We start from the raw sequence: 26802 nt of genomic DNA, 5'->3' as shown, positions 1-26802 counted from the left end.
ACAGGCACGAGTCCAGGGATTTTAGGCAACACTACCCCATGCACAACAGGCCACTCAAACCACTCTAGTTTCTGCACTGATTTAGATGGGCCCCATGATTTGGCACAAAATACACTGACAGTCTCAGGAAGTTGCCTGAATGAACTGCAGCCACTTTATATACTCCTCTCACCATCTCCTATGTGCAAATTCAGTGCCCCATACCTTTGAACATGGCTGCAAAGAAGAGCTGTATTGTTGTAAAAAAGGCTAGTTCAGAGCAATATCCCTGACGCTTGTCAAAGATATACTGGGATAAAAAGGTTCATGTTGGGATGGCTTATCACAAATGGGTATGAGAAGTCAGTTATGCTGGAGAACAGTACAACTCAGTCTCAATGAAGGATATAAACCCATAATTTGAGAAAGAAGGCCAAGTAGAAGTACAAAAAACATAACTGATAAAGCTATTTCAGTGCAGTATCATCTTTAGACCAGGCCTTAACATGTAGCACAAAATCTCAGTTGGAATAGGAAAAAAGGGCTAAAAACTGCTTTTAGATTATTTTGCTTAAAAAACCCTAAAAAATCAACACACAGGATTTTTGTTTCCTGGTTGCTTTCTGAGTTCAGGAGCATATCAGATTACTGAATAAGGAAATAAAGAGTTTCTATGTGGAATAATAAGTTCCTGGACTTTGTTCTTGAATCTGTGCCACTCATGTGCCACGAGATCAAAGTGATCTTTTATCCTGGGAGTTATCATCTGCCCAAGATATTTACTGCCATTCCACAAACACAATTTCAGCAAAGATAAATGATATTATATGAGCCTCTTTTACTCCTCCTTATTGTGTACATAAGTGCCACCTTCTGGCCAGAACAAGGACTGTAAGAGAAGCAGCAAAGTAGTCTATTTTTAAGTCTAAGGAGTAAAGCCTGTGAAAAACTGTTTTCTCTAGAGATAGTAATGGACAAAGAACAAATGCCTACAGATTTAATGTGAAGAAATTTCATCAGGAAGGTGAATGCTTCTTCCTGAAGTTCAGAGCTGTCTCATTTGCAAACATCTTTCTAATGTTGGTAGAGTGGGGAAGGATAGACACAAAGCTCTGCTTTTAGGTGTATCTTCATCTGATAATGTCATTTGCCACAGTTGGCAGCAGCTGCAGCCAGTGGCCCAGAAAGTCTTTCTTATCCTATGTTACAAAAAATCAACACACTGAAACCTGAAAAGCCACATAGTTGCCACAAACAAGGACTGTGCCACTGGTATTTCTCAATAGTGCCAAGGAAAAGGGCTCAAATCCCTCTTAGGGCATTTCAATTGAATTTCAGAGAACCTAACATTTGTCACCCCTGGACTGTGTTGCTGGGCTGCAGCAGCAACACAGAACCCTACTGAATCAAGTGAATCTCAGCAATCTGTCCATGCATCTCCCATGAAGACTGACATACCTGTTGCCACAGTTTATAAGCTTAGGCCTAAGAATTGTTGTCTCTTGCACAGGATTTCTTTCTCCTCCCTCAAGCATAATCTGAGTAGAATTTTTTACCAGTATACTGCAAAACAAAAAATGCTTAAAAGTTAATTAGTTACACATTCCTTCTTAAACACTTTATGGTTACATCCCATTGTAAATCAAGCATCACTGTCGGTACACAGAATTTTACTGCACCCCATGACACTCAGCTGCCTTGTAATCTCATCTTCAGAAGCAGTGACTACATCATGACTACTTGAACATCTTGATGTTAACAAACAAACAAACTTTCTCATCAGTGTGAGGAAGAAATTAAAAAAAAAACAAACCCAACTTCCAATTATTACATTATTAATTACAAAATATGTATCTGCTGTTCTTGGTGATTTTTAAGTCTCACTCCTTATGGGAGAAGAAAAAAGGCCTGAACGTGTTTTTTGAATGCCTGACACAAGCAATATAAAATAAGGCACTTTAACATAGGTTCAATAGAATGAGTTACTGTAAACATAAATGATACATTATACTGCAAACAGATTACACACAAATAGAAATCACTTTAAAACCCAGAACCTCTTTTATCCTAGATAATATGGAGAGGGGAGAAACTAAAAGGAACAAGATGGAGGTAACCATTGTTTCTGCACGACATGTTTGACACAAACTCTTTTAAGGTCTAAAGTGAGTTTGATGGGGTTTGTGAGAATCAGGAAGGACAAAGCCCCCAGTGCTTCTTACCTACCGATGCCAGTAGGAGGTTAAGCACAGATTAAGAGAACTGAGGCCTTCAATAAGGTATCACCAAAACTCACTGAAACCTCTGGAAGACTTATCTTGGTGAACTTGCGATGCATAAAACTTAAATAAGGACAACACAGTCCTATTTAGAAATTATTTTGCAAAATAGGTATCAGTGAATGTTCCCAGGTTTCACTCACAAGAAACACAGTAAGCTGAAAGCTGGTTCCTTGAAGACAGTATTTTCTGCTGTTGACTGTGTAATCTGATTTTTCTTCTCCTAAATAAACAAGAAAATACACACAATTCCTACCCAGTTGGACACAAACAGTTTTTTGCTTCTTCTCTTATAGAGAGTGCTGCTGCACTTAAGGAGAGGCTGGGAATAACCCTTTGAAGTCAAATTCAACTGAATCCAAAATTAAATACTTTGTTTTAAAATACATAACAAGAAAGAGGATAAAGAATGAGGACCACAAAGTTACTGGAAAGAGACAAAGGTTATAAAAGTGGTGAACAGTTTCACATTTCTAAAATTTTTATTGCGCTTGGCTTACATACATGCCTGGAAATTAACACAAACTCAGAATAGTGGCTGCCTTAGAATTGCAGGCTTTATTCAAATAAATGATTCACTACAAAACTTCCATTTGTGATTGCTAATTTAAAAAAATCCAACTTCCTTCCTATTGTGCAGGTTTTCTAAAGCACTAATTAATTTTATTGTGATGATATTAACACATTTGTTGCAGTTGTTCTTATAAACCCCATATTGTGCTAAATGGACTATCAACCATCACATACAATATACCTATTTCTGTATCTGTTTCCTTGCCCTGTGTCCTAAATTCCATATGTTCACATCATCTCTCAAGCCACAGTTTAAACATGACTTTTTCAAAATAATTAATTAGTCTTTGTTTAATGGCTGTTAGCTCTAATCAGTCTCTGTGCCTCCAATGGACAGCAGGAACAGTAGTACCACAGTGTTACCAGAGGAGGAAGTAATTTCTGACATACTTTGATCTTCAGTTTTGCACCTACAATAAAACCTTGTCTAGTCTCATGATCTTGCCAGCCTCCACATGAAACCAAAGAGGTTGGTGAGATAACTACGAAGGAGCAAAGAGGTAAGTCAGTTCTCACATGTCTACTGGCAAAATCTAGTCTAGATTGCACAGAAAACCTGAACAGCCCCTTGTCTTCTACCAAGTTAATATTCTATCCCATAAGCTTTCAAGTGCAAAACCTCCATTCACTTAATAAGGATTTGCACAGAGATGTTGCAAAGTGAGCTCCTTATTACAATATTACCTTGCTGTATGATTTGGAATCTCTGTAAGCACTGGAGTAATACTCTAGATCCACTGGAGGCAGGGGATTAGCGGGCAGTCCCATTTCCATAAGGTTATCCAAGATATTTTGTTAAAGGCAGAGGCTTCCTCCTATCCACTAAACATTAAAATAAATGGTTATACTAAGCATCAGATATAGACAACTCACACCCTCAGTGGTTAGCTATCCATCAACAGCAGTTTTAGATATGGTGTCATCAGAAGTAGAAGGAAAAAAAAAGTACTTTTTAAACACTAAAGCCAAGTCTACAGCAGTAACATTATGGCAGAGCATGAAAATCTAAATGCTCACAAGAGACAAAAAGCATAAATTTTCCCTCTTCTACCTTGCCTCAATAAGTAGTTCAAAAGTAGCCCCTGGGCCAGAAAAAAGTATTTTACATCAGGCTCAAATTTTGGTATTCACTGAGAATACAAAACTGTCCACATCAGAAGGCTGCTTGCAGAATCACCTTGTTTTACTTTGGTCACTGCGCTGGTTTGACTGAAAAAAGTTAATTTTTTTCAGGCAGTTAGAAACTCTTCTCTTTTGTAGCTAGCACAGTCATTGTTTGGATTTAGTTTGAAAACAATAAGGCAACACTCCAGGACAGAAACCATGTTTTTCTTCCAAGTAACTTGCTAGTGGTTATGAGTTGGAACAAAGAGAATGTAAGAACCTACTGTTACCTTAGCTGTCGTGTGGGACACATAGGTCTTCCTGGGCTCTCTCTCTCTGCATGTGCTGACAGCTAAGAAATGGGACATAGATGGGGTACACCTTGACTGACACCCAGGCTGACCAATAAAAATACTCTGTACCATTAGCATCATTGCTTCATATTTAACGAGAGTCAGGTTTTGGGGCTCAGGAGACCCCTTCCAGTTCTGTTCCATTCTGGTTGAGTTCCATTTAGGAGTTCCTTTAGTTTGACCTTTACCATCCTGCCATTTGCAGAGGTCTCTGGGCCTTTCTGCCTTTTTCTCCCTCTCCCCAGGCTTGGCTGTTCAGGACCAGGTGCTGCTGCCTGGGGCTGGCTGCTCAGTGTCACCAGAGTTTGTGAGGAATTGCACTGAGTAACACTTATTTTATATCTTCATTTTATATATATTAGTAGTAGTATACCAGTATTATTTTGTTATTTTATTGAACTGTTTTTATTTCAATCCACGACTTTCCCCCTTCCCTTTTGATTCTCTCCCCTACTTGGTGGGGCAGGGGGCAGTGAGCAAGGGACTATTGTGGTTTTGATTACTAGCTGGGGTCACTTATATCACTTCAACAGCGCAAAGGACGAGAGTCAACCTCTCCGGTCACCAACTGTTAAAAGTTTACAAAGTTTTCTAGGTTAGAACCCAGGACCTTAAACTATACCTGCATACTCATGGTAGATCTTAAAATCCAATTGAAAGCTGGCTGTGTCCAGAGCTTCTGCACACTCCACAAGGCAGGCAGGCAAAAAGCTACCCCTCCTATGAAGTTTCCTAAAGCCTTTCAGAGCACAGTTCCAGGACAGCCTGCCTGTCTGTAATACCCGAGTTTACAAACAGTAAAAAGTAAAATAAAAGATCAGCATCGATAAGCTGCTTCATCCTGTTTCAGGCATCCGATTTTAGCATGGCATGTACTCAATGCCAACATTTAGAAAACAATCGGTAAATTCCGCTCTGTGGTGTGAGGTAGATCTAGCCAGAGCACCAATCACATAGCAAATACTTACAAATCATGGTAAACACATACAGGATATAATATAAAGTTACAGAATATAAAGTCACAGCAATATGTTGAACACGGCAGGAAAAAGAGTTTTGACTTTCTACAGAACATAGGATTCCAGGAAATTCTAGTCAAAATCCAAAGTTGTCCCATAAAGTAAATTACAATAGAGAGTGATAATGCACCAGTGATAACTGATCCTTATCAAATGAGTCAGAGAAACACTGATAAGCAGACACAGATAATCAAAGAACAATGAGTATGACATTTTAATGGATGATCACTGTCAATCACCTTCTTTGTCAATGATGATGCACAATGCTAATAATAATTTAGGACACTGTGCAAGGTTTAGGATTCTTAACATCTCCAAAGATCAAGACTTAATGTTACTGCAAGAAAATAAAAAATACGGACATATCATTATGTAAAACCCTTTAAGCTAACTGATAATCACTTGAACTTGTGATTGTGACATTATGTGCAAAATGACAAGGACTATACTGAATGCAAAAATAATTCAGATTTCAGCAAGCTTGAATAAGACTTGCACATGTATTTCATCAGCTGGTACAAAGACAAAAAGAATCATTACATCACGTAACTGTAATTTGTTCTTAACAGTAATTTCCATACGTTAGTGAGCCCTTCTATTGCCCATCTGTTACAAACAAAAGTAAACAAGCTGAAGAAACTAAACCCACACACCAACACAAGTCAAAACTGTTAAACAATACATTTGGAATAATATGGAACAATATTTTTAAATATATATGAACAATAAGAATGGTATTAAATGTTCTATGAGTCATACCGGATTACGTGGTCTTTGAGGCAAGGACCATCCTTTATATTGCACGAATATATAACAAAATGCTGAGCATCGTACATCATTTATTTGTACAATGGCTAAGGTTGCAATAAAAGCAGCTTTAAATAATAAACTTGCTGCAAGCTCAAGTACCTTCAAATTTAAAATTGACAAAAGCATAATGAAAATAATATGCTTTTCATTAAGAAATTATATTATTGTCTAAAGGTAGTTATAATACAATGTAAGCAATGGCAAATTTTACTTCAAAATTACCAAGCATATTATCTTGATGAAGCAGATTTGCTTTGAACAGCAGAGCCATAGCCTAGTAAAACCCAGACTTAAGTCTAAGACTGCAGTAATTAACCTAGTTCACCCTATCCAACCCCGAAATCCTAACGTTCAGCCCCTGAGGAATCAGAACATAATTCTCAATGAACCAAAGTTGCCCAGGATAATTCTACAGACTCTAAGGATTTGTTTATGCTGCAGGCAGAACCAGCAGTGTGTTCTAGGACACACAAGCACACCAGATTTTGGCTTGGTAAGGGAATGGGCAACGGAGTTCAGCACTGCATGGCAAGCACTAACGCAGTGAGGCCATCGAGCACCGCGGCACTGTGGCTACCAGCACCTGAACTAGACAATTCTGAAACATACTGGGGTACACCTACATTATTTTTTCCCCTCTGTAGGTTACATAAAATCTAATTATGCACAAATTCTGACTATAAACATGCTACAAAGGCAGATGTTTGAAAAAAATAAGATTAATAATAAAACAATACCTAACACATAAATAGCAATGAGGAAAACTGAGACGTATTTAACACTCAGTTTTTAGACAAGTCACCTCTAGAACCTGTAGTGACACCCTGTGAAAGGCCAAATATATAATATAAAAAACTTGAGAAGTTTTAATAGATAAAAAACCTCCAAATTTAATGTGACTTTCCAGAACCACCGGGAGCCTTCCCTGTCCTGTGAAGGTTTAGTTTTCCTGTACAAGTTACTAATAGTTACTAATAGTGTTTTGAGAGCACTGCATATACATTATAAAGTACACACTGGAAGGAACATAATGTCAGGTACTCAGCGCTATAGAAACAGCTGTCACCATTTAACACCTAGGTTTGAAACCTCAAAATTAATTACCAGTGCAGGATGTCCATTCTCACTCCCTAAGCCAGGAGCCCTTAAAGAAATCATTCTTACTTCTCAGAAAGCTTTTTAGCTGATGCAAGAACTAGACAGAGATTATTTGCGGTTTTTTTTCAATCTCTCACCACATACTTCAGTTCTACCTTTGCTGTTCTTATTTTTCAGGTGGCAGAACAAACTACCTTTTGTGAGTTTTTGGACAGTGACATGAAAAAGAACAGTAGTAAAAGCTACATATAATATACCATGTTTAAACTGGCAAAAATTACAAAAAGCAAGGACAATCACACTAGATGGGCAATATTATCTTTCCCCCCCACTCTTTTCTAGCTTGGCAACTTTCTTTAAACAAGAACTACAAAAGCTATTTATTTTTCCAGTAAAAGATCAACCTACAGATACTCATGACAACTGTTAGAGCTTTCTATTTGTCACTAGAACCTATTTATTTTAAAAACTCCTCCAACTACCAGACATATAACTGTACACCAACTCCTTAATCTACTCATAATCTGAGTAGAACAGAAGTTCTTCTTACTCTGTCAACTAACTTCGAATTTCAAGACATTTTCTTTTTAAGAGGACTAATTGCTGCAGAGCCATATGTTGATGACCGGGAAAAGAGACTCCCAGTAACAATGTGCACCTGATTAACAACTCAGAGTTTAACAGCAGAACACAAAATAAAGCCAAATGCACTTTCTGTGAGATTTCTGTAACATTCTGAGTTTCCTCTTTCCGATTTACTCTCTTGTTGATGTACTAAACAATGAAATTCCAAGTTAAACAGTAACATTTTGAACAGACTGTATCAGGCAGTACTCTGCAAACTTGAAACCACTATGATGTGACACTGATACCAACACTTTACTAGAGCACTTCAGTGCACTTGACAAATGTGCTCTTAAAAAGATGCCAATAGGCAGATAATGTTCTTGAAAACTACACTTTGCAGTATATATGCAGTTTTCTCATGAACTTCAACCCCCATTGTCAGCATGGATGCAGTAATTTGTCAACCATCTTCTTCAGTGTTCTGTTTGAGAACAGCCTTTCAGTTTTGTTCTGTTTCATGTTTAAGCAAGTAGTGCTGTTTTCTCCCACTGTGATAGTATCTGGAACACAGGAGGTTCCACTTAAATATGAGAAGAAACTTCTTCTCAGTGAGGGTGCCAGAGCACTGGAACAGGCTGCCCAGGGGGTTGTGGAGTCTCCTTCTCTGGAGACATTCAAAACCTGCCTGGACACATTCCCGTGTAACCTCATCTAGGCGTTCCTGCTCTGGCAGGGGAATTAGACTAATGATCTTTTGAGGTCTTTTCCAGTCCCTAACATTTTGTGATTCATGCTATCAAACACACCCCAGTGCTGCTGCATTGTTTTCGTCAGAGTGGGGTTTAGCATGTGCTGTCTGCTACCTGCAAAACATGACTACAACCAACCAAACACAACATTTTTAAAATATGAAGCCAGAAGCGGGCACAGCATTCGCCCCAGTCCCCACGGCTCCCCGGCCCAGACGCGCCCCCTGCCCCACACACCGAGCCAGGCCCCAGCCACCCCAACATGGCCGAAGCAGCTGCGGCCTCCCCTCAGGGGACGAAGCTGCGGAAGCTCCTAGCGCTCGCTATCTGCCTACTCAGCGGCTGAGAGAACACAGCGCCCAACCCGACCCACCACCGAGGCCGACTACAGGCGAGCATTGGCGGCAGCGGCAGCTTTATCCCCGCCATTTCCCCTCCCCGGGGCGGGGCCGGCGCTGACATGGCGGGGCCCGGGGAGTAACCCGGCCCTGGTCACGTGGTGCCCGCGCCGCGCGCGCGCTTCCTCCTCCTCTTACCCCCACCCCCATCCCTTCTCCTTCCCCCCCCTTTCTGTCTCCTGTGGGTGGTGCGAGGCCGGGAGGCCTGCTCGATCCCAGGGTGCTGTGCGCGGCGTGGGCTCCGCCATCCCGCTGGGAGAGACGGTCTGTGCCGCGGCCCTGCCAGCGAGACGCCCGCACCGGACGAGCGCGCGGAGGGAGAGGGGAAGAGCGCGAGCCCCCCGCCGCCCCAACGGCCATGTCCGCGCGCGGCCCCTGAGCGGGACCGAGCCGCCCCTCCTCCCCGTCCCCTCCCCCGCGCGGGCGCCCGCCCGCAGCAGCCGACGCCGCCAACATGGAGGCCGTGAACGCCTTCAACCAGGAGGTGGGAGCCGGGGAGCGGGAGGGAGCGAAGCGCAGGCCGGGGGGGCCGCGGTGGGGCAGGGGAGGTCACGGTGGCCGCCATCGCTCCCTTTCCAACCCGCGCTCGGCTTCCGGCTCTGGGCCGCGCGGGCCCGGTGCGGCGCTGTTAGAGGCCTGCCTGGGGAGGGCCTGGGCAACGCTCGGCCTTGCTCGGCCCGGGGGCCTCCCGCCGGCCTGAGGGGCGGTGTGGGGCGGAGATCGGGTGTCCTGGGTAAAATGGAGGCGAGCGGGGTCAGGTCCGCCGCGGCAGTTGCAACGGACGGAGGGCAGCGTTCCCGGGGCGACGCTGCAGCCCAGGTTCCCGCACGGGGCGGAGGTGGGGGGGGGGGCGACTACGCTGAGGGGATCTTCGCTCTCCCCTCTCTACCCACCCCCGCTCAGTTTCCTCCTCGCCCCACTGGAGCGCGTCCGAGCTGAGATCCCTGTGACAAGGCGTTCCCACTGCGTGCGTGTTGTTAAGGAGGGGGAAGCCGCGTTTCAGGGCGCGAGGCACTTTTTTATTTCCTCGCAGTGGTTTGGCAAGGGACCTGCCATGTGAACAGGCGGCAAATAGGATAGGCTGGAGGTTGAAAAGAGAGAGGGAAAACCGCGAGGGGGCTTATCTCTGTCTAGAATCGACTGCTGGGGTTGAGACTAAGGGATGGACCCCAACAGTAGGTACATGGGAGGTAGGCTGGAAACCTTAAGGCATTCAGTCTTCTTTTATGGTACTCAGAAGGACCCTATCTTCCATGATGCCCTTTTTTTTTTTTTCTTTTTATTCCTTAGCCAGTCAGAATTGGAAACAAAATGGTCTGTGGTTGTTTTTTGCATAATATGTAACAAAACATTAGCCTCTATAAAGTTTTTGATGCATTACTTAAAATGATTCCTGGATTAAATGATGCTCCCGCCTCAGTTTGGTGATTTTACTTTTGCAAATGCTTTATGGACTATAGAACATGCGTATTCTTGTTGCATATCATCAATTAAAGTTAAGCCAGAACGTATTCCAGGATATTTAATATGTTTTGAAGGTTAGGTTGCTGTGCATGTTTGCTGAACAGAATCAGGAAAAATGGCAGACTGCTCTCATGTGATGAAGTCATGCTGTGTAAAGTTCACTCTCTGCAACTGCTTGTCAAACACACACACACAACTGAAAATCTACTCACCCTTAACAAAATTATAGAAGTTCAAAGTGAAAAGCAGGTCGCATACGCCTCCTTAACAGTTTTATTTTTATTTATTTGCCCATGTTAGAGGTCTGTTGTGCTGTTTTGAACCAGTAGTATAGAAGGGTACAAAGCAGCCTTCTCAAATACATTAAAATAGAACGGCACATGTGCAGTGTTTTCAATTTTCATGAGACAGAAAAATTCTTACCTGCCTAAATATAAATAGGAGTTCTAGCAAATGATTGCTTTCACTTCATTCATTTCAACATGTTGCTACCTGATAAAACTTAATTGTACAGCCAGTGCTTAGTGTTTCTCAGACAACAAAAAACACTTCTTTGCTGATCTGGTGATGAAAGTCTGTGTGGCTTGAGCGTGAAAGCAGTGTTTCTTGGTATTTTGTGACTCCTTTTTAGAAATGGGCATGTTTTATTTCATACTTCTTCCTCTCAGATGTAGTAAAAGTGTGAAGCTTTTGTTTGATATAATCAGAAGTATTGACTGAAATTCTGATGGCTGGCTGCTGAAGGGTAATAAAACACCGGATTTGATTTGAACATCAGTTATGGGGAAGAAAACTATACTTGCTAAAATCCCTGTTCTGCAATCGTTTAAGCGTGTGACTAGTTCCATAGGACTACTTAAGCGTAAAGCCAGCATATTAATAAATTCAGGGTTTGTGTAATTACTGTCCTTTTCTCAGAAGGCATATTTATGATATTAGCTAAGAACATGAAATTCCGCTCTTATACTCTTCTCCTTCCATGTGTGTTGCCTAAAGCTGTGCATGTAAAACAGTGTATACTAACATAAAAGTGTGAAAAATCTGCAACTTTTTTTTGGGAGGGTAAGATTTACGGTCAGATATTGTTCCATTTCTGGGCTTTCTCAGTGAAAGCAGAGAAACTGAAAGAGCTGTTTTACAAAGGGTCTCAACATTATTCACAGAATGGTGGGAATAGCACAGGCGAGGGAGTGTGTGAGAACTCATTTTGTCTGTAAGACTCTTATAATGCATAGACATTGTGAGGACTACAGAGATACCAGTCTCTGTTCACTGAATAGTTAATTATTTTATTGAGAGTGGGATAGCTTCAACAGTGAAGACTGGGTTATCTACAGAATACCCTGTAGGTCAAGAATTCCTGAACTTGCTGGCTGCACAATACCGTTTTAGACAGAGAACTGGAGTTTTATAGTGGCAACTTTAGCTGCAGCAGCCATGACTTTTCTGCTGGACTTGCCATGTGTGCTAGAGGTGATGTGATTCTGGCTTTACTGTCTTGTCTTCTGTGGAGGTGGCAGCTGTCAGGTCTTTGCCAGTCTACATGAAGGAGGAGATGCTGCTTATTGCTTCAGGTGATATGATCCGTTGGGATTTTTTGGGGTGGGTTTATTGATTACAGCGATTTCTTGAATGGTGGGAGGTCCAAGTTCAGATCTTGGCTGTAAATTAGGCATCCACTAAGCTTTTAGGCTGATACCCGCTTCCCAGACAAAAGAGCTTGGGCGGGAAGAGAAAAGCACCAGCAACACTTCTGTTTATGCAATTTGAACCATTTTCTTTTGGCTGAAGCTGTTTACCCAATCCAGTAGAAACCATTAGTTTTGGCTGCCTTAGGTTCCAAATCTACTTGGAAGTTCAGTTTCTGCCCTTTGGGTTATAGGCTGCTGACGGTATGTATGATTATGTTGCAGTGAAGTAACAAGTTTCTGCCTGTCAGCCAGTTGTGATAAGTACGTGATCTTAACTGCCCATCTGAATTGTGAGGTAAAACTTAAATACAGAGATCTGAATCAGCATGTTGCACTTAGCAATTGTGGTGAGCTAGTAAAGAACGCTGAGAATCAATTAGTTTGGTTCTAGCAATGGGTGGTAACTTAGAGGGGTTGCGTAATTTGATCATGTTTGATTGTGGTGCCCATTCCCTTAGTCCTGTTCTTTGTACCTGTATTTTGAATGCAAGTTTACCACTTAATGTGCCTCTTAAAAGTTCTCATTTTTCTACAGGAGCAAGCACTTTTCTTTTTAATTGACCCACCACATTTGCTGCTTTATTTTTATCCAGCAGATATTAACAACTGAATAGGTGGGATTTGACAGTTATGTCGTATAGTATATTTTCCCTGAGGAAATTATTTCAAACTCTATCCTGGACGTATGAGTTAGAATTCATGTACTGTTAAGTGTATATGTTGTGTTAAATGAATAGTACAACGTAAGTAAATCACAAAAGGTAGTTTGATAATGCTACAAAACTTTGTTACAAAAAACCCCACACATCTGTCGTGTTTTAGAAAGATTTTAATTCTTGTAATGTTTTAGTTTAGGGGATATATGTTTCCTTTTCTTCAGCCTGGAAAACTTGAAGGGTAGTTTACTGGTTATAAAAGTTAGAAATGGAGATTTACTCTCAGTCTTGCTGCTGGAAGTAGAATAAAGTCAAATTTCCTATTTTGTAATCTTATGTTTGTATTGAGTAATGCAGTATATTCACTTAATCTTGTGTCTCAGGTTGGTAATAGTTAATCTGTACCACTGAAATAATTGTTATCCCACTTAAGTGTGCCTAGATCACAAACAGGATAGGTACTTTGTGGGCTGCTTCTTTAAAGTTAGAGCTGCAGCTTTATTCTTACTGTTTATCCATATTCAGTGAACTGGGCAGTTTTATTTTTGATCTAGTGTAGCTATCTTATGCTAATGTTAAGAATTCATTTTGAATGTTCTATTACAATCCATTGCTCACTGTTCTTCCCCTCCCCTATCCTCCCCAGGTCCTATAAATAGAGGTTAGCAGGATATCCTTCACAGTGGTTCTTCAGCAGTTACTGGAACTCATGAACCCCAGTTAGGTTCCCTCTGTTGTATGGCGGAGCAGCAAGGACACAACTACCAGCATATGTGGTTGGAGGAAAGGTTAAGATAGTCTTTTGTGCATTTTGGCACCCTTTGTCTCTTTAAGAAAACAGTGAAAGCTGCTACCTGGTGTAGCTGCCTAAAATGATTACCATATTCCAGTAGGTACAATAGGCTGCATTTTTGTCAGTGCTGCCACTCATGTGTTCTGGTAGAGTGCTTAAGCAGCAGTTCAGATACTGTTTGGATGAGGTAGAGGGAGAGGAATATAGGAGAGTGCTGCTAAAGTTCTAGAGTGAATTTAGTCCTGTTTTGAAACTGTGAGACCTGAACTGAAATTATTGCGGAGGCAGTGTGCAGCTTTTTGGGATGGGAGTTGCTTTGTTCCTTTTATGACTGTATTACAGTAATTGACGGCTCATCTTCACTGTGATCCCGAAAGAGCTCTGTCTGTTGCTTCTGGACTGAACTGTTTCCAGCAATGTTGAAAACTGAGGCATTCTGTTGGAGATTCTTTGTAAGAGAAGAAACGAGACGAACAGCTTTTCAGGAGAAATGCTGGACTTAGGAGCATAGCACTGATCCTAAGAGTCAGATAAGTTTCAAAAACATTTTTGCAGAAAACGAAATGATATTCTGTGTACTTTTATGATGTCATTTTCATATCAGTGTCTTTTGTAAAGATGTTTCTCTCCAGTGAATTGGAGTTTGTGAATGGCCTTTCTAGGCCATAGAAATAGCTTAGTAGATGGAGTTCTATTTAACTTTATTGCCTGGGGTTCACATTAGGTCAAATTTAAATCTCACTTTATTTTCTGAAGAATGTAGCCTGACGGCCATGAATTTTTTGATGATCTCTTATCTTCTGCAGTACCTAGTACTTACTATGCTTCACAGCTGATGGTCAAGAATTTAAAACTTACATTGGGCCTCTGAGACATAGCTTAGTGACAGATGTTTAGTAGACATAATTACCTTTCTCCTTTCCGTAGTAGCTCAAGGAAGAATGGGGACCTGAAGAAAAAAAAAAAGCAATGAGTTTTATAGGGGAAGAAAAATGTATGTGGCTAACAGATTTTCTTTGACCCATGTGTATTGTTTAAAACGTCTGACCTTTTAAAGATCTGATTGTGTATTAGTAGTAATGATGTTTTGTTAACAGAATAATAGGGTATCTGTGCTTGGCAGTCACATCTTCCATCGTCCTTTTTTTTTTTTTTCTGTAGGCACATGGACAAATAACTACAATTATATGTCTATAAATGACTTGTAGTTTGGCTGTATTGGGTGGTTTCTAAATGCGTAAATAAAACACATTCAGAACAAAATGAATGAATGTACAGAGTACTGACTGTGTCGTGCGTGTATGGAGCCTGCTTAGAGAGGTGTTCTTAGACACATAAGAGTTGAAATTGTTGAGGACATGTTGGGCTGCTCTGTGAAACTTGGAGGAGGGAAGATTTAACAAGAGTATTGTAACAATGACCTGAGTGCTTTATATTGACTAATAACACTGTGTTTCTGTCAGTAGATCATGCTTCTATCTGTGCTGCTGCTTTTCTGTGGGTTTTATTTAGTCAGTGTGTAAAATGGAGCTGTACCTCTTCATTTGCAAATCAAGCAAGCTTTTTGTGTCAAAGAAACTTTAGCAGGAGAACAAAGTCAGGGAAGTCAGTTCAAGTCTTAAAAGGTATTTTTACCTTCCTACTGTGTTATCTCAAGCTGAAAACAGATAATAGACTTAAAATCATACATCAAGCTCGAAACACCCCAAAGGATATAAGCCTGAGCTTTTTCCGTCTGTGCCAACGGGATAAGTGTCACTGAATGACACTGTCTCACTTCTTTCCTAGTAATTTCAGGTTTGGAGAGTGTATGAGCTGCCTTTTTTCTCTGAGCATGTGTCTTATGTTTTTCCCTTGGCATCCCTGTTCCTTCTCTTCTGGAATTCACATATCACTGTCTGGTTCTGCTTTTCTTTTAATGAAATCAGTAAAAAAGTGAAGCTAATAGTATTCCTATATTTCAACTTGGTCTTGTTTTGAAGACATGTTGTGCCCAGACATGCTATCGTTTTAGGATTCTAAGGTAAGGCTGTGGGTATATTTGAAAATAGTGATTCTCCCATTTGCTTCAAAAACCCATAATTCTCAGGTTTCTGTGTAAAATAGACCCTCAAAGGGCATTACTTGTAGAATAGCAGAAATTAAGAATTTGCTGCTTGAAAAACTAAGGCTATCATCCTATTCCTTTTCCCAGTACCCAACCCCTCTTAGTACGCCTCACTCAGGGCTTATGAGGTGGAGCAAGTTCTACAGTTTGAGTTGAAAGGCCTTTTAAGTTCACTCCTGCCACTTTGTTTCTATAGTACTTCTGTACCGTACATTGCATTATAATTTGGGGATGATTACTAGCTTGTTTTAAATAGCAGGCAGTATGGTTAGTCTCCTTTTTGCTATCTGCTGTGGTTTAATGAGTGGCTCATCAACGTTGTTTAATTGCATTTATTAGCCTGCAAATGAGCAGATGATTTCTCTGCCTTTGAGGTTCTTGGTTTTATACCTGTTTTATTCTGTGCTTCTGTACTCTTGTAAAAAGTACACAGAAGTACTCTTGGATCAATATTTTGTATTGTGGCTTGAGTTTAGTAGGCTTTTTAATACCTCCACTTTTGTAGTACATGAGTTGATATGGAGCAACAAATAAATTATTGCTTTTAAAAACAGATGTAGCTACAGTGCACAGACTTTCAAATATAGGGAGGGTGGTTCCAGAAATGTTTGGAAAATCTTAAATTGAAATTGTATCCTAAGCTAGAGCTTGTGTAAAACAAGATGTGTGTTTTTTCGTACTACTTTCAACAGTTGAAACTGTTATAACTGAAATAGGAAAAGAGATCTTATGACCTTTGACTGAATGATTTTGATAACATTTTCTGACCAAGCTTTTCTACTCATTTTCCTATATTCGTTTTTCCTTGTGTACGAAAGAATCCATGCAGACAGCAGGAGACAATTATTAAACTATTGAAATTATCAAAACTGAATAAAGACGCAAGTCTTGAATAGTCCTTTGATTAATTAGTTATTACATAAAAATAAAGTTTCATATATTTTCCCCTGCTGTCTCTCCTAGTGAATGGGATACCATGGGTGGTTTTCATCGCCAAATGAAATTGCAGTGGGCAGTAGAAATAGAGGCACAGCTAAACTCATGCTTTTTTCTTCAGCCAGTGTTGTCACTATATGGGGAAGGAAGGTAGGGAACAGCTAGGACCTGTTTTCTCCAAACATGCAGTTATGGTTGGTAAAAGTGGCAAGTCATTTCTAGCAGGTCAAGCCCTGCAGGGCAGAGCATTCCAGGGACAGGCTCCTATTGTGAGGCAGCACATTGGAAACACTCTCAAGCTGCAAATTATAATTTCTTTTGTTACATCCATCTAATTTATTTTATTTTTTAAATAAAGTGTAAGTTTGTTGTGTCTAGGCTGTTTTGTGAGCTCATCGTGGTACCCTTTGAGCAATTAAATTTATTATAGGAAGGGCGATCCTCTGAAAATAGGACGTTTTTTAATATATCGGTTTGGGAAATGTGTGAGAGAGAAGATCCAAGTCTAATTGAACATGTAAAGTACATGCGCCTTACTGAAGTTTCCCCTTCTAACAGTAAAAATCCATGAGGAGCTAGTAAGCTTGTTAAATTTTAGATTTACCCGTCTTTAAACCATGGTTTTGACACATGTAACTGTGATACTGAAAATTAAATAAAAATCAGCTTTAAAATAGTCATTTGGTATTCTAAAATCTTATGAAAATTTAAAAGGCAACAAAGTTTTGATGTGTTATTCTGAGAGTGATGGGGTTGTGTGTGATGAGGGGTCAGAATACATATATGCACACACACATATATGCATATACATATATGTGTGTATACATATATGTGTGCATATATATCTATATAGGAAAACATTTGCATCTCAATTTGATGCATGTTTCAGCTGTCGTTCACTCTAAGCTGGAAATATCTGTGTGTACTGACCTCACTGCTTTTACTGTGTTTTTGTTGCTCAGAGTACTGTCTGTAATAGCAAAGGAACAATTTACAGTGATCTGCTCAGTCCTGTTCTTCCAAAGCTCTTGTTTATTCCTGCCTTATTAGCCTAAGTTTCAGTCTCTCTTGTTCTTTAATTAATGACTTCTCCAAGCTACCATATTCTTTATTGCATCTTCCCTGGCTACTTCAGTGCATCAAGCTGATTTCCCATTTTCCTGCCTTCTGGCAGTTTCTTTCTGCTGTTTGTTTGTTTTCCCTCTTGTTGCAGTGTCATTCTTGGGATACCTTTTAAGACACATTTTTTTACTGCCACTTGCTTATTGTCATCTCCTGTCCTGATATGAGCTCTTCTAGTTTCATGGTTCTCTGTGGTGGTGTTCCTGAAATGTTAATGCTGAAGTACTGCTTTCACACTAGCTTCTTTGCTCTTGTTATAGGGACTGGCTCCTTTTTCTGGAGGACCAGTTGCTTCTTGGTGTATGAAGGAAAGGAGTGCCTTCTTAACGTTGGCTCCTTTTTTCTCCCTCCACCCAATTTTTTTGAGCCTTCTGGTGGTTTGTTTGTGGCTGTTTGGTGTTTTACTTTACTTTTTTTTTTTTTAAATCTTTCGTTACCTCTTAAAACAGATTTTCCTGAGTTTTAATAATAGCAATGACTTTGTTCATCGAGAGTCTTTGCACTTATTCTAAAGCAATATAGTTAGAAATCGAAATTAAGCCTTTTTTTAAAAGAAACAAGTCAACTCACAGATACCTCTTTCCTTTTGTCTTTTATCTGACAGTTTTTATTTCTCCATACTGTGAATTCTCAGCAAGTAGGGATGTTAGCTGAAGTATGTCTTACGGCTTGAATAGCTTTAAAATTCAAACGTTCTGGCTCTAGAACATGCCTTTTGTGGAGATAAGTAATGAAAAGTCAAGGTCTTGACTTGATGTTGGTGTTGGAGAAGGTATCTGGCTACCACTGTTTTGAAGGACAATTTTTCTTCCTTCATATCTCCTGGAACAGGAATTGAATTAAGGAAGTAAGTACCTTCTTGACTATTTTTTTGTATTTTATTGGTGTAAGGCAGGGGTAACTACAACACTCATACAGTCCTAAAATTACATTCAGCCCTTTGAAGGCAACCACAAGGTTGATGTGGCCCCTGGTGAAAATTATTTGGACATGTCTGGTGTAAGGCTTTCATTCTGTATTGCTGAAAGTGTTGGTATCACTTTACTTGCTTTTAAATATTTGTCCAAGTTTTTTTATCTTCTGCATTGTTTTTTACCTTAACTGAGATAATGGATAAACTTGTGTAAGTCGATCATTTTAGAAGTATTTTGGAACTCTAAATGAATAGAAAGAGATACATTTTTAGAGGATACCTTGCTTTCCATTACACTGTCACAAGAAAATACTATTATTCTCTTGATTTTGCTTTGTGGCAAATAATTGATTACGTTTTTGACATTTGTTTTTTCTTTATTGTGAAGGGCAAAATCAGTGTAATGCAAAGTCATTTTTTTCTATGATTTGTGGTGAATATTTCAAGATTAAAATTATCATGTGTGTATGTAGGAAATGTTGAAGATCTCCATGGTTTTTTTCACTATACAAATCATGATGGTATAATTATTCTACCTTTAGTAAGCCACAGCTTAAATAAGAGGTCAAGGAAGAATAGCAAATAATATTTAATGAAGCAGAGCACCTTACCATGAGCTGTGATGTAGAAGGAGGGATTAAGAAGTAGTACTGGGATGTCTTGGCTTCTCTTTCTGCTTGAAAGATGGGAAGAAAGATTGGAGAAGAGACCATTCGGTCCTAGTAAGCCAGTGTTGATCATGCATCCAGGTCTAATGACTGGTAGATCAGAAGTGTGCACAGTATGCCATAAAAACACAGTGTAGCATATAGTGTAGTTTTATGCAACTGGTTATTTTACGATTTGAAATTACAACAACATCTTATGGAATATTCATTGTAATTCTCGAGTAGGCAGGGTGGTCTGGAAAGTGGTGAAATGTGCATTGGATTCTGGTGTGTGTGCATGCACGCTTATGAGTGCCAGGCTGTAGGAGTGTTATTTAAAACCAAACATCTCCAAATCCCTTATTTCCCTGTGCTCTTAAAATGCTCTACAGGAAGCAAAGTCATGCTGTCCAGGTCGTGCTGGGGTCTTAAGGAAAACGTGTCACTCTTCCCTTGGCTTTCTGCGTTCAGACCTTCACAGATGTTTCATCAGCTCTGACAGTTCTGTGTGCAAGCTTTATCTCAGTTTCTGAAATGTGAAGCTAATAACTTGTTTTCAGAGTTATGGTCAATACTGGAAGACAGAGCAATGTCTAGGTTCAAGACTTGAAAGTGCTTTGTAATAAATTTTCCTTACATGTGGAGATGTAAGTCATGGTGATACTATTTGTGAAAATGAAGTTTGGGGATTTTTTTTTTTGCTTAGAGTCACACTTTCAGATTTGAAGCGCTGAATATTCTACCTGTATCCTACATATTTTGAATATAGAATATGTTTTCTGTGAATTCAGACCTTTTTTTTTTTTTTTTTTTCCTGTAAAATAGTGTATAAATCAACCACTACAGAATCCCTTTTTGTGCTTGTTGGTGTCAAAAACCAGCAAACCAGCACTCTTCTTAGCTTCTGGTATGATTAAAACTATTTGAAATAGTGTGTCTGGGCTGTGTTTATAGAAACAAGATCAGAATTATTCTGTAAGTTCACAGAGTGCCTCAAACTGTAGTCTGCAAAGACTAGTAACCTCTGAAAACTTGGTACTTGAGAAATTAACTTTTCCACTGAGTGATATTAGTATGAAGAATAATGCAGAGGATTCTACAAAACATTTGGTTCAGTTAATTTTAATAATAATATGTTATGGTCATAGCAAACAAAGTGGTAAACATCTCCATTGAAGACGTTTGCAATGCCTGTATATAGCAGGTTAATTTGAAAAGTTAGTATTGATTTGATCGCCTTGGTGGATGCAAGTTGTCATACTTTTTTGGACATAATTTTAAGGTTATAGGATTATATCAGTCTAGCTATCTGTAGGGCCATCCTAATTTTTCTATTCGGTAAGCTCATACTCAGGCTAATTTGGATGAAGCTGTGGTTATTTCTGGTTTATATTGTTATTGTAAAATAGCAAGTTGCCATACCATAAGTTAGCATTGCCCGTACCATAAATTAGTAGATAGTAGTTTTCAGACACAAATAGAACTTTGACAGCAATCTTATCAAAATCTGGTAAATGGGTGAATATAGGTTAGTTCACAAGGAAAATATCTTTGAACACTGCCTGGAAGATCTGTTTGTTAGTCTCAGAATTTGTTTCAGGGGCCAGCCAGCGTTGTGGTGATAAATATTGTGCAACATCAATAATCAACTAGTCTGAAATGTTGTCTTTTTGGCTAACTGCTTAAACTTCAGATTACATTTTTAATATTTGTTTTCTCTGTTTAGCTCTTTTCATTGATGGAGATGAAACCTCCTATTTCACGAGCGAAAATGATTCTTATCACAAAAGCTGCCATTAAAGCTATTAAGGTAAAGTACAATGAGACAAACATGAAACTGTAACAGTAGTGATTTTTAATTATTTTACTTTTAAGCAAGTGCATCTCTGGATTTCCCAGTCTTAGCTTCATGGATGTTTATTCTAGTTGGCATATAGAATGTTATCTAGAAATTAGTGGGTGGTGAATATCATCTCTTGGTTTTAGACTAGCTGCATAATGCCAGTTTGATTTTTTTTTTTTTTTTTAATCATTGCTTTTTAATGCTACACCCACTAGGGTGTTGTGATTTCTGTATAATAAAATCTTAAATGTTGCAGGATGCAACTGCACTTTGGCATATTAAAACATAGTGGATTCGCCTAGAAGGGAAATCCAGAAAGCTCTCACTAATAGTCTAGAAGCGTCATATCTTTTGTGTACGTAGACACACTTCTGACAGGAAGGATGATTTGTTTCTGTCTGTTCCCTCCATTAAATGTTGGTTTGTTTTTTTTCTCTTGGATTGATTAACTCAGCTTGATAACATACTTACTTTTAGAATGTGACTACAATATTTTGTAGTCTTCCCAAAGTGGTATTAAGCACAGAAGAGTTAAAGTACTTCTGAAATGATGAACCACTGTTGAGTAGATGATAAAATAATTTGTGTGTTTCTTTTCCAGCTCTACAAGCATGTTGTCCAGATTGTAGAGAAGTTTATCAAAAAGGTAAATGATAAAAAATAATCTACCTATAAAGATACTGTCTGCATCTGTTACTGCATATTATCAATAATGCTAGTAAATAACAAAGATGTCTTCTGTTATTTAGGGATTGTGGGAGGAATTCTGTTTTGTTGGGATTTTACACATTTTTATATCTCTTTGTCTAAATCATCTCCTCATTTTAGTTTTCCGTAGTACATTAATACGGCGAGGAAAAAAAAAAAGTGTAATTCCTCTTTTCTCCTCTACCCAGCAGCTGGGGAGGAAACTGGAGGTACTGAATTTCAAATTAATTTTCACTGGCTAAGATAATACATATTTTCAGGAAACACAGTTTTCATGCTTGCCTAGGTGTATAGAACAACAGGCTAGAATGTATTACTAAAGCAGAACTGTCATGCTGCCTAAAGTAAGTTCCTCTGAGTGAAGAAGAAAAATACTCTTTTCCAAAGTCCTTCAGAGACCTCCAAAGAGAAGGACTTCATATTAAATTCTGGAGAATAAAGTTGGTGGAGATAGTTTCAGTGCAGTGAGTGTGAGGGAGCTTGATAGCAGAGTTGTGGCAGTCTATACTGTAATGTAGTAGACCTGTTGTCATATGTTGTCAAGCTAAAGGTACTTTAAAAGCAGTGATTGAGAAGATGAAGGCTGCTTCAAGATATCCAGGTATATTTATTCTGTCACAAATGTGAAAGCATGTTTTTCTCCTTTCTTATCTGTTTCTATAAACAAAGTGAAAATAGAGCACTAAGAGAATTCTACATAAAACAAATTAACTTTTTTTTTTTTTTCCTACCCAAATATACTAAGCATAGATTTCCTGTAAGGATCTAAGATCAATGCATGCTACCCTGTCAGTATCACTGCATAATAAAAAATTATTTTAATGTTTTCAGTGCAAACCGGAATATAAGGTCCCTGGATTGTACGTTATTGACTCTATTGTTCGTCAGTCTCGTCACCAGTTTGGAACAGACAAAGATGTTTTTGGGCCAAGATTCTCTAAGAATATTACTGCCACATTCCAGTATTTGTATCTCTGTCCATCTGAAGACAAGGTACAACTATAATTTCTGAAGTGTTGTTGAGAATTGATAACAGTGCTACCTTGGTGTTTCCACTTATGTGAAAGCTAATTTGGTGATTATGTCCCTGCTAGTGAATGTTGTTATATGAAATGGTAAAACATGCTGAGAAAGATTATAAAAAGTGGTAGTTAAATGCACGTTCTAGTTGAAGTATTTATTTTGTGTAACTTCACCAGTTTTGTTTTGCTTATGCAGACACTTTAGCAGAGTGTGTCTGTGCCAAAACTTTTCTTCTTCAGACTCCTTCAGGAATACTTTCTGTGGAAGGTGATGTCACCTACAGAAAGAAAGTGTTATAGGAAAATCTTTGGTGTTTTAGGCAATGAAGGTTCTACTCCCAAATATTTTCTAAGAAAATCATCATGCTGATTTCTTCAGTCTTTACAAATCCCATACTTGAGACTTTTGTTGCTGCTCTCCATTGTCAGGACTGGTTTAAGGCCTTGTTTGTCTTAGTTTTGCTGTACTTGCTGACAGAACAGTCTCAGAAAGTATCCTGAATCCATGACGGTCCAGGTTGCTACCAACAGAAGATGGCTTCTGTGCCCTCTGTCAGAACAATTTCAAAAGACTGCCAAGATAAGTGTGTTTTAGAAGTTGCCAGCTGGTTTTGAGAAAATTGCCTACTCGTTCTTTTTCTTAATGGTAGTACTGTAAGAGCAAAATACTCTTCTTCTAACTGACTTTTTCCCTAACTTTCTGACTAAGCTTTTGAAAGGCCTTGATGCTCTGTTAGTTTTCTAATGTGTGGAACATTTAGACCTTTAGGCCTTGCATCTGATATTCTAGAGCTTCTGGGTTCATACCCAGGTGAAACAGCAGTTCCCTTCTTCTTTCTGTCTCTGTAGTTACCATTTTGTTCATCTAAATCAATTATACTATTCCTCTCCTTTATGGAACTACCTGATGCCTCACTGCTAAAATAATTAAGATGATTTCCACTAGGGGAATGATACTGTTTAAATGTGCTTGCTGTAATGAATTTCCAGTACCTAAACAAAAAAACTGGTCTGCAAATAGACAACAACTATGGTTGATATCCAAAGAGAAATGTGCTACTTTTTTTTTTTTTTTAACAGCCTTTCTGTAAGATTAGTATGTGATTGAGAACAAGAGTATTAAAATTATTGATTTTTTGGCCTTCATATTATTTTTAAGTCTTCGGAGAGATAGAGTACTCAAAGTCAAAAAATGTGCTGTTTTAGAGTTAACTGTTTTTCAGACAAAACGTTATTTTAAAATAACCATTTTGAGGTTTCTTGCTAATTGATCATATTGTAGAAAACATTTTGTAAAAGTCTTTAATTGCTTATCTTATGAAAGTATAGGTGAATTTGCATGGGTCTATAACTGAGTCACAGTAAGGCATTTTATTGTTGAAACAAGAAGGAATAGAATCAACTCATTCTTAGCACTTACAGTAGAAGTAAAAACCACTTAAAATGTGTATGTGTCCAAGTCAGATGACTACACAAAAAGGACAGGTATGGCAATATAATATGTATTCTGACTTTCACCTGCTTGCATGTTTGAACTGAAGCAGTGCGTCTAGTTAGGTATTATTATTAAATACTGGGCTAAAGAAGGAAAGACTGATTTCCAGCTTGTTCCTGAAAGCTTCCTTGTTCTTAATGTTAAAAAAAGAAACAAACTTAAAATAACAGCTGACAATCAGAGGTTCTAATTTAATCTTTCTGCAGTGATCAATTAGAATGTTTTCCACTTTATTTTCTGATCTTTTGATTAATGATGGAGTTTGCTTTTCTAGTGTCAACACAGAATTGGTTGGGTTAATAGAAAAAAATACAAGCAAATAATCTTCTAACTTTAAAGCTTTGTTCTAGTGTTTTGTGGTCTAACTGCCCCTCTCTTCATTAGGGTTTTCCCACTTATCTTCATTTTCTATCTTTCTTGTTGCATTTGTTTTTTGTTTCACCCCTTTATGACCATCTGTGAAGACATGATGGGGCTGATGTGACTTTCTCCACTGTATATCAAACCTGGACTTTTTTGACTGGCCAGAAGAGTTTTAGAAAAAGTGCCCAAGTTGCTTTTTATTAAAGCAGATAGTAAAATAAGTTGACAGTTTTTATCTTTGCTGTGTAAAAGGTCTTGCTGACTTATGTGACCGAATAGGGGTTGTTAAATAGGTATGCCCAATTATGTTGAACTCCTGTACTGTTCAATCCTTTTTTCTCAACATATGGAAGATAAATTTGCAATTTTTGAATTAAGAAAGATGTATTTAGCATTGATACTCACTTTTGTTTCAACAGAGTAAAATAGTCCGTGTACTGAACCTTTGGCAGAAAAATGGAGTATTTAAAATTGAAATAATTCAACCGCTTCTGGATATGGCAGCAGGAACTAGTGCCACTGCACCAGTGACAGAAAATGCTGCTAATAATGAAGGTATGAGTGACATTGTAACTTCTTTTAAAAGGCTGAATGGTAATAGTTTGCTAGCTTTCACATGAAAGCTCCTACTGTTAGTTTCAACAGTTGCATATTAATAAACTCAGCTTGTTTTCACGATTATCTGGAGCAGCTAAGCTCAATCTAAATAAATGCTGATACTGTACTTCAGAAGTGATCAGAATGTGAATGCTTATTTGGAAAATGTCTGAAATTTATATCATGTGTATACATATGTACATACATATGTGTACACTTTACTTACAGGTTACTTCAATGTCCCCTCTTAATTTTTTTTTTTTTTTTTTTTTTTTTTTTTTGCTTTTGGTCTAAAATATTTTTCTATTGTTTCTCGATTTTAGAATTCTGATGACATTTTTTTAATGTTGGAATCTGGATAAGTGAAGCATGGTCTTAATCTTTCTTTGAGTAAACTTAGTATCCAAAAGCAGCAGCTGTCAGTCTCTTTCAGTATGCAACCCCGCAACGTTTTAACTGGTGTTTCAAATCCAAATTCTTGAACAGTAGATTTGTGCCTGGCAGTACTGGTTGAAAACCAGTGACCTAAAGAGTAAAATAATGACGACTTGCCCATAGTATTTTCACTGCCCTATTTTATGCCACATAAAAAGCTGGTAGTGTGATTACTGAATTGTGGATGAGAATATGCATACCACAATTCTCCTTTTCTCTGGAGGGCCTTCTTTTTGAATTTGCACTCTATATTTCAGAGCTAACTTGGGTAAAATCATTATTTATTGTACTTGTGTATGTTGGAGTACGACTGACAAAAAAATGTGATGGAGTGAGGTATGATTACAGACAACAAAATAAGGATGCGCAATAGAATAAGTGAAATTTTCTCCAGCAGTGTTTTGGAAGGCATATCCTATTGACATGTTTTATAAACATGGCAGGGGACAGAATGTCTCAGCATCTGAGGCTGGGTGCAGACTGCTGGCTATACAGATTCATTCTGATATAACGGATGAGTGGCATGATTTTCCCATCTTTGTCTCATCACTAATAGCTAACAGATTGGATGCGTTATGCATAGATTTTCATGTACAGAATTACTGATTTCAGTGAGATTATTCAGATGCACCAAAGGGGATAATTTGGCCCTGAAATAAATATGCTAATGAACAATAATAAATACATTAATGCATTATGTGAAATAAAATCTGTTTAGCTCATAATGCTACAAATTCTTTTTAGCCGAAACAAGAGAGGGAGAGAGAGAGATGCAAATTTTCTCCCTTGAGCAAGCAAATATCCTTCTGAATACATACAGGAAATAATTTGGGAGTTAATTTATATTTAAAAACAATCACATATCTTTTTGCAGTGTTTTTGTGTAACATCTGACTTCTGGGAGAATATTATTCCACATGCTTGTCTCTGCTTGCTGTATGTCAACACAGCAGTTATTTAAACTGTAAACAGATGAACGGCTTTAAACAAGTTGGTGTTGTGAGGCAAACTTACTTGCTTAGTGTCTGAAACTGAAAATTACTTAGATCTGTGGGGGTTTTTTTGACTGTCTCTCCTTGTA

The 26802-nt window shown here is 38.7% G+C and overlaps 1 protein-coding gene across 5 annotated transcripts in view; it reads left to right on the top strand.

Moving 5' to 3' along the window:
- The first annotated feature begins 9112 nt into the window (after positions 1-9112).
- Positions 9113-26802, top strand: part of SCAF4 (SR-related CTD associated factor 4) — a 47565-nt gene continuing 29875 nt past the window's right edge. For 3 of the 5 annotated variants that reach the window (XM_065066314.1, XM_065066332.1, XM_065066325.1), the window contains exons 1-5: positions 9170-9413; positions 20985-21068; positions 21703-21747; positions 22641-22802; positions 25109-25244. In XM_065066314.1, coding sequence (XP_064922386.1) covers positions 9384-9413; positions 20985-21068; positions 21703-21747; positions 22641-22802; positions 25109-25244 — 457 coding nt within the window. In that variant the 5' untranslated portion in view covers positions 9170-9383. Of the gene's footprint in view, positions 9414-20984; positions 21069-21702; positions 21748-22640; positions 22803-25108; positions 25245-26802 lie in introns of all 5 variants that reach the window. The other 2 variants (XM_065066339.1, XM_065066305.1) reach the window with 2 other exon arrangements.

Source organism: Columba livia, chromosome 1, assembly GCF_036013475.1.
Source record: "Columba livia isolate bColLiv1 breed racing homer chromosome 1, bColLiv1.pat.W.v2, whole genome shotgun sequence".
NCBI classification, from domain to species: domain Eukaryota; kingdom Metazoa; phylum Chordata; class Aves; order Columbiformes; family Columbidae; genus Columba; species Columba livia.
This window is presented reverse-complemented; position numbering and strand designations above follow the sequence as displayed.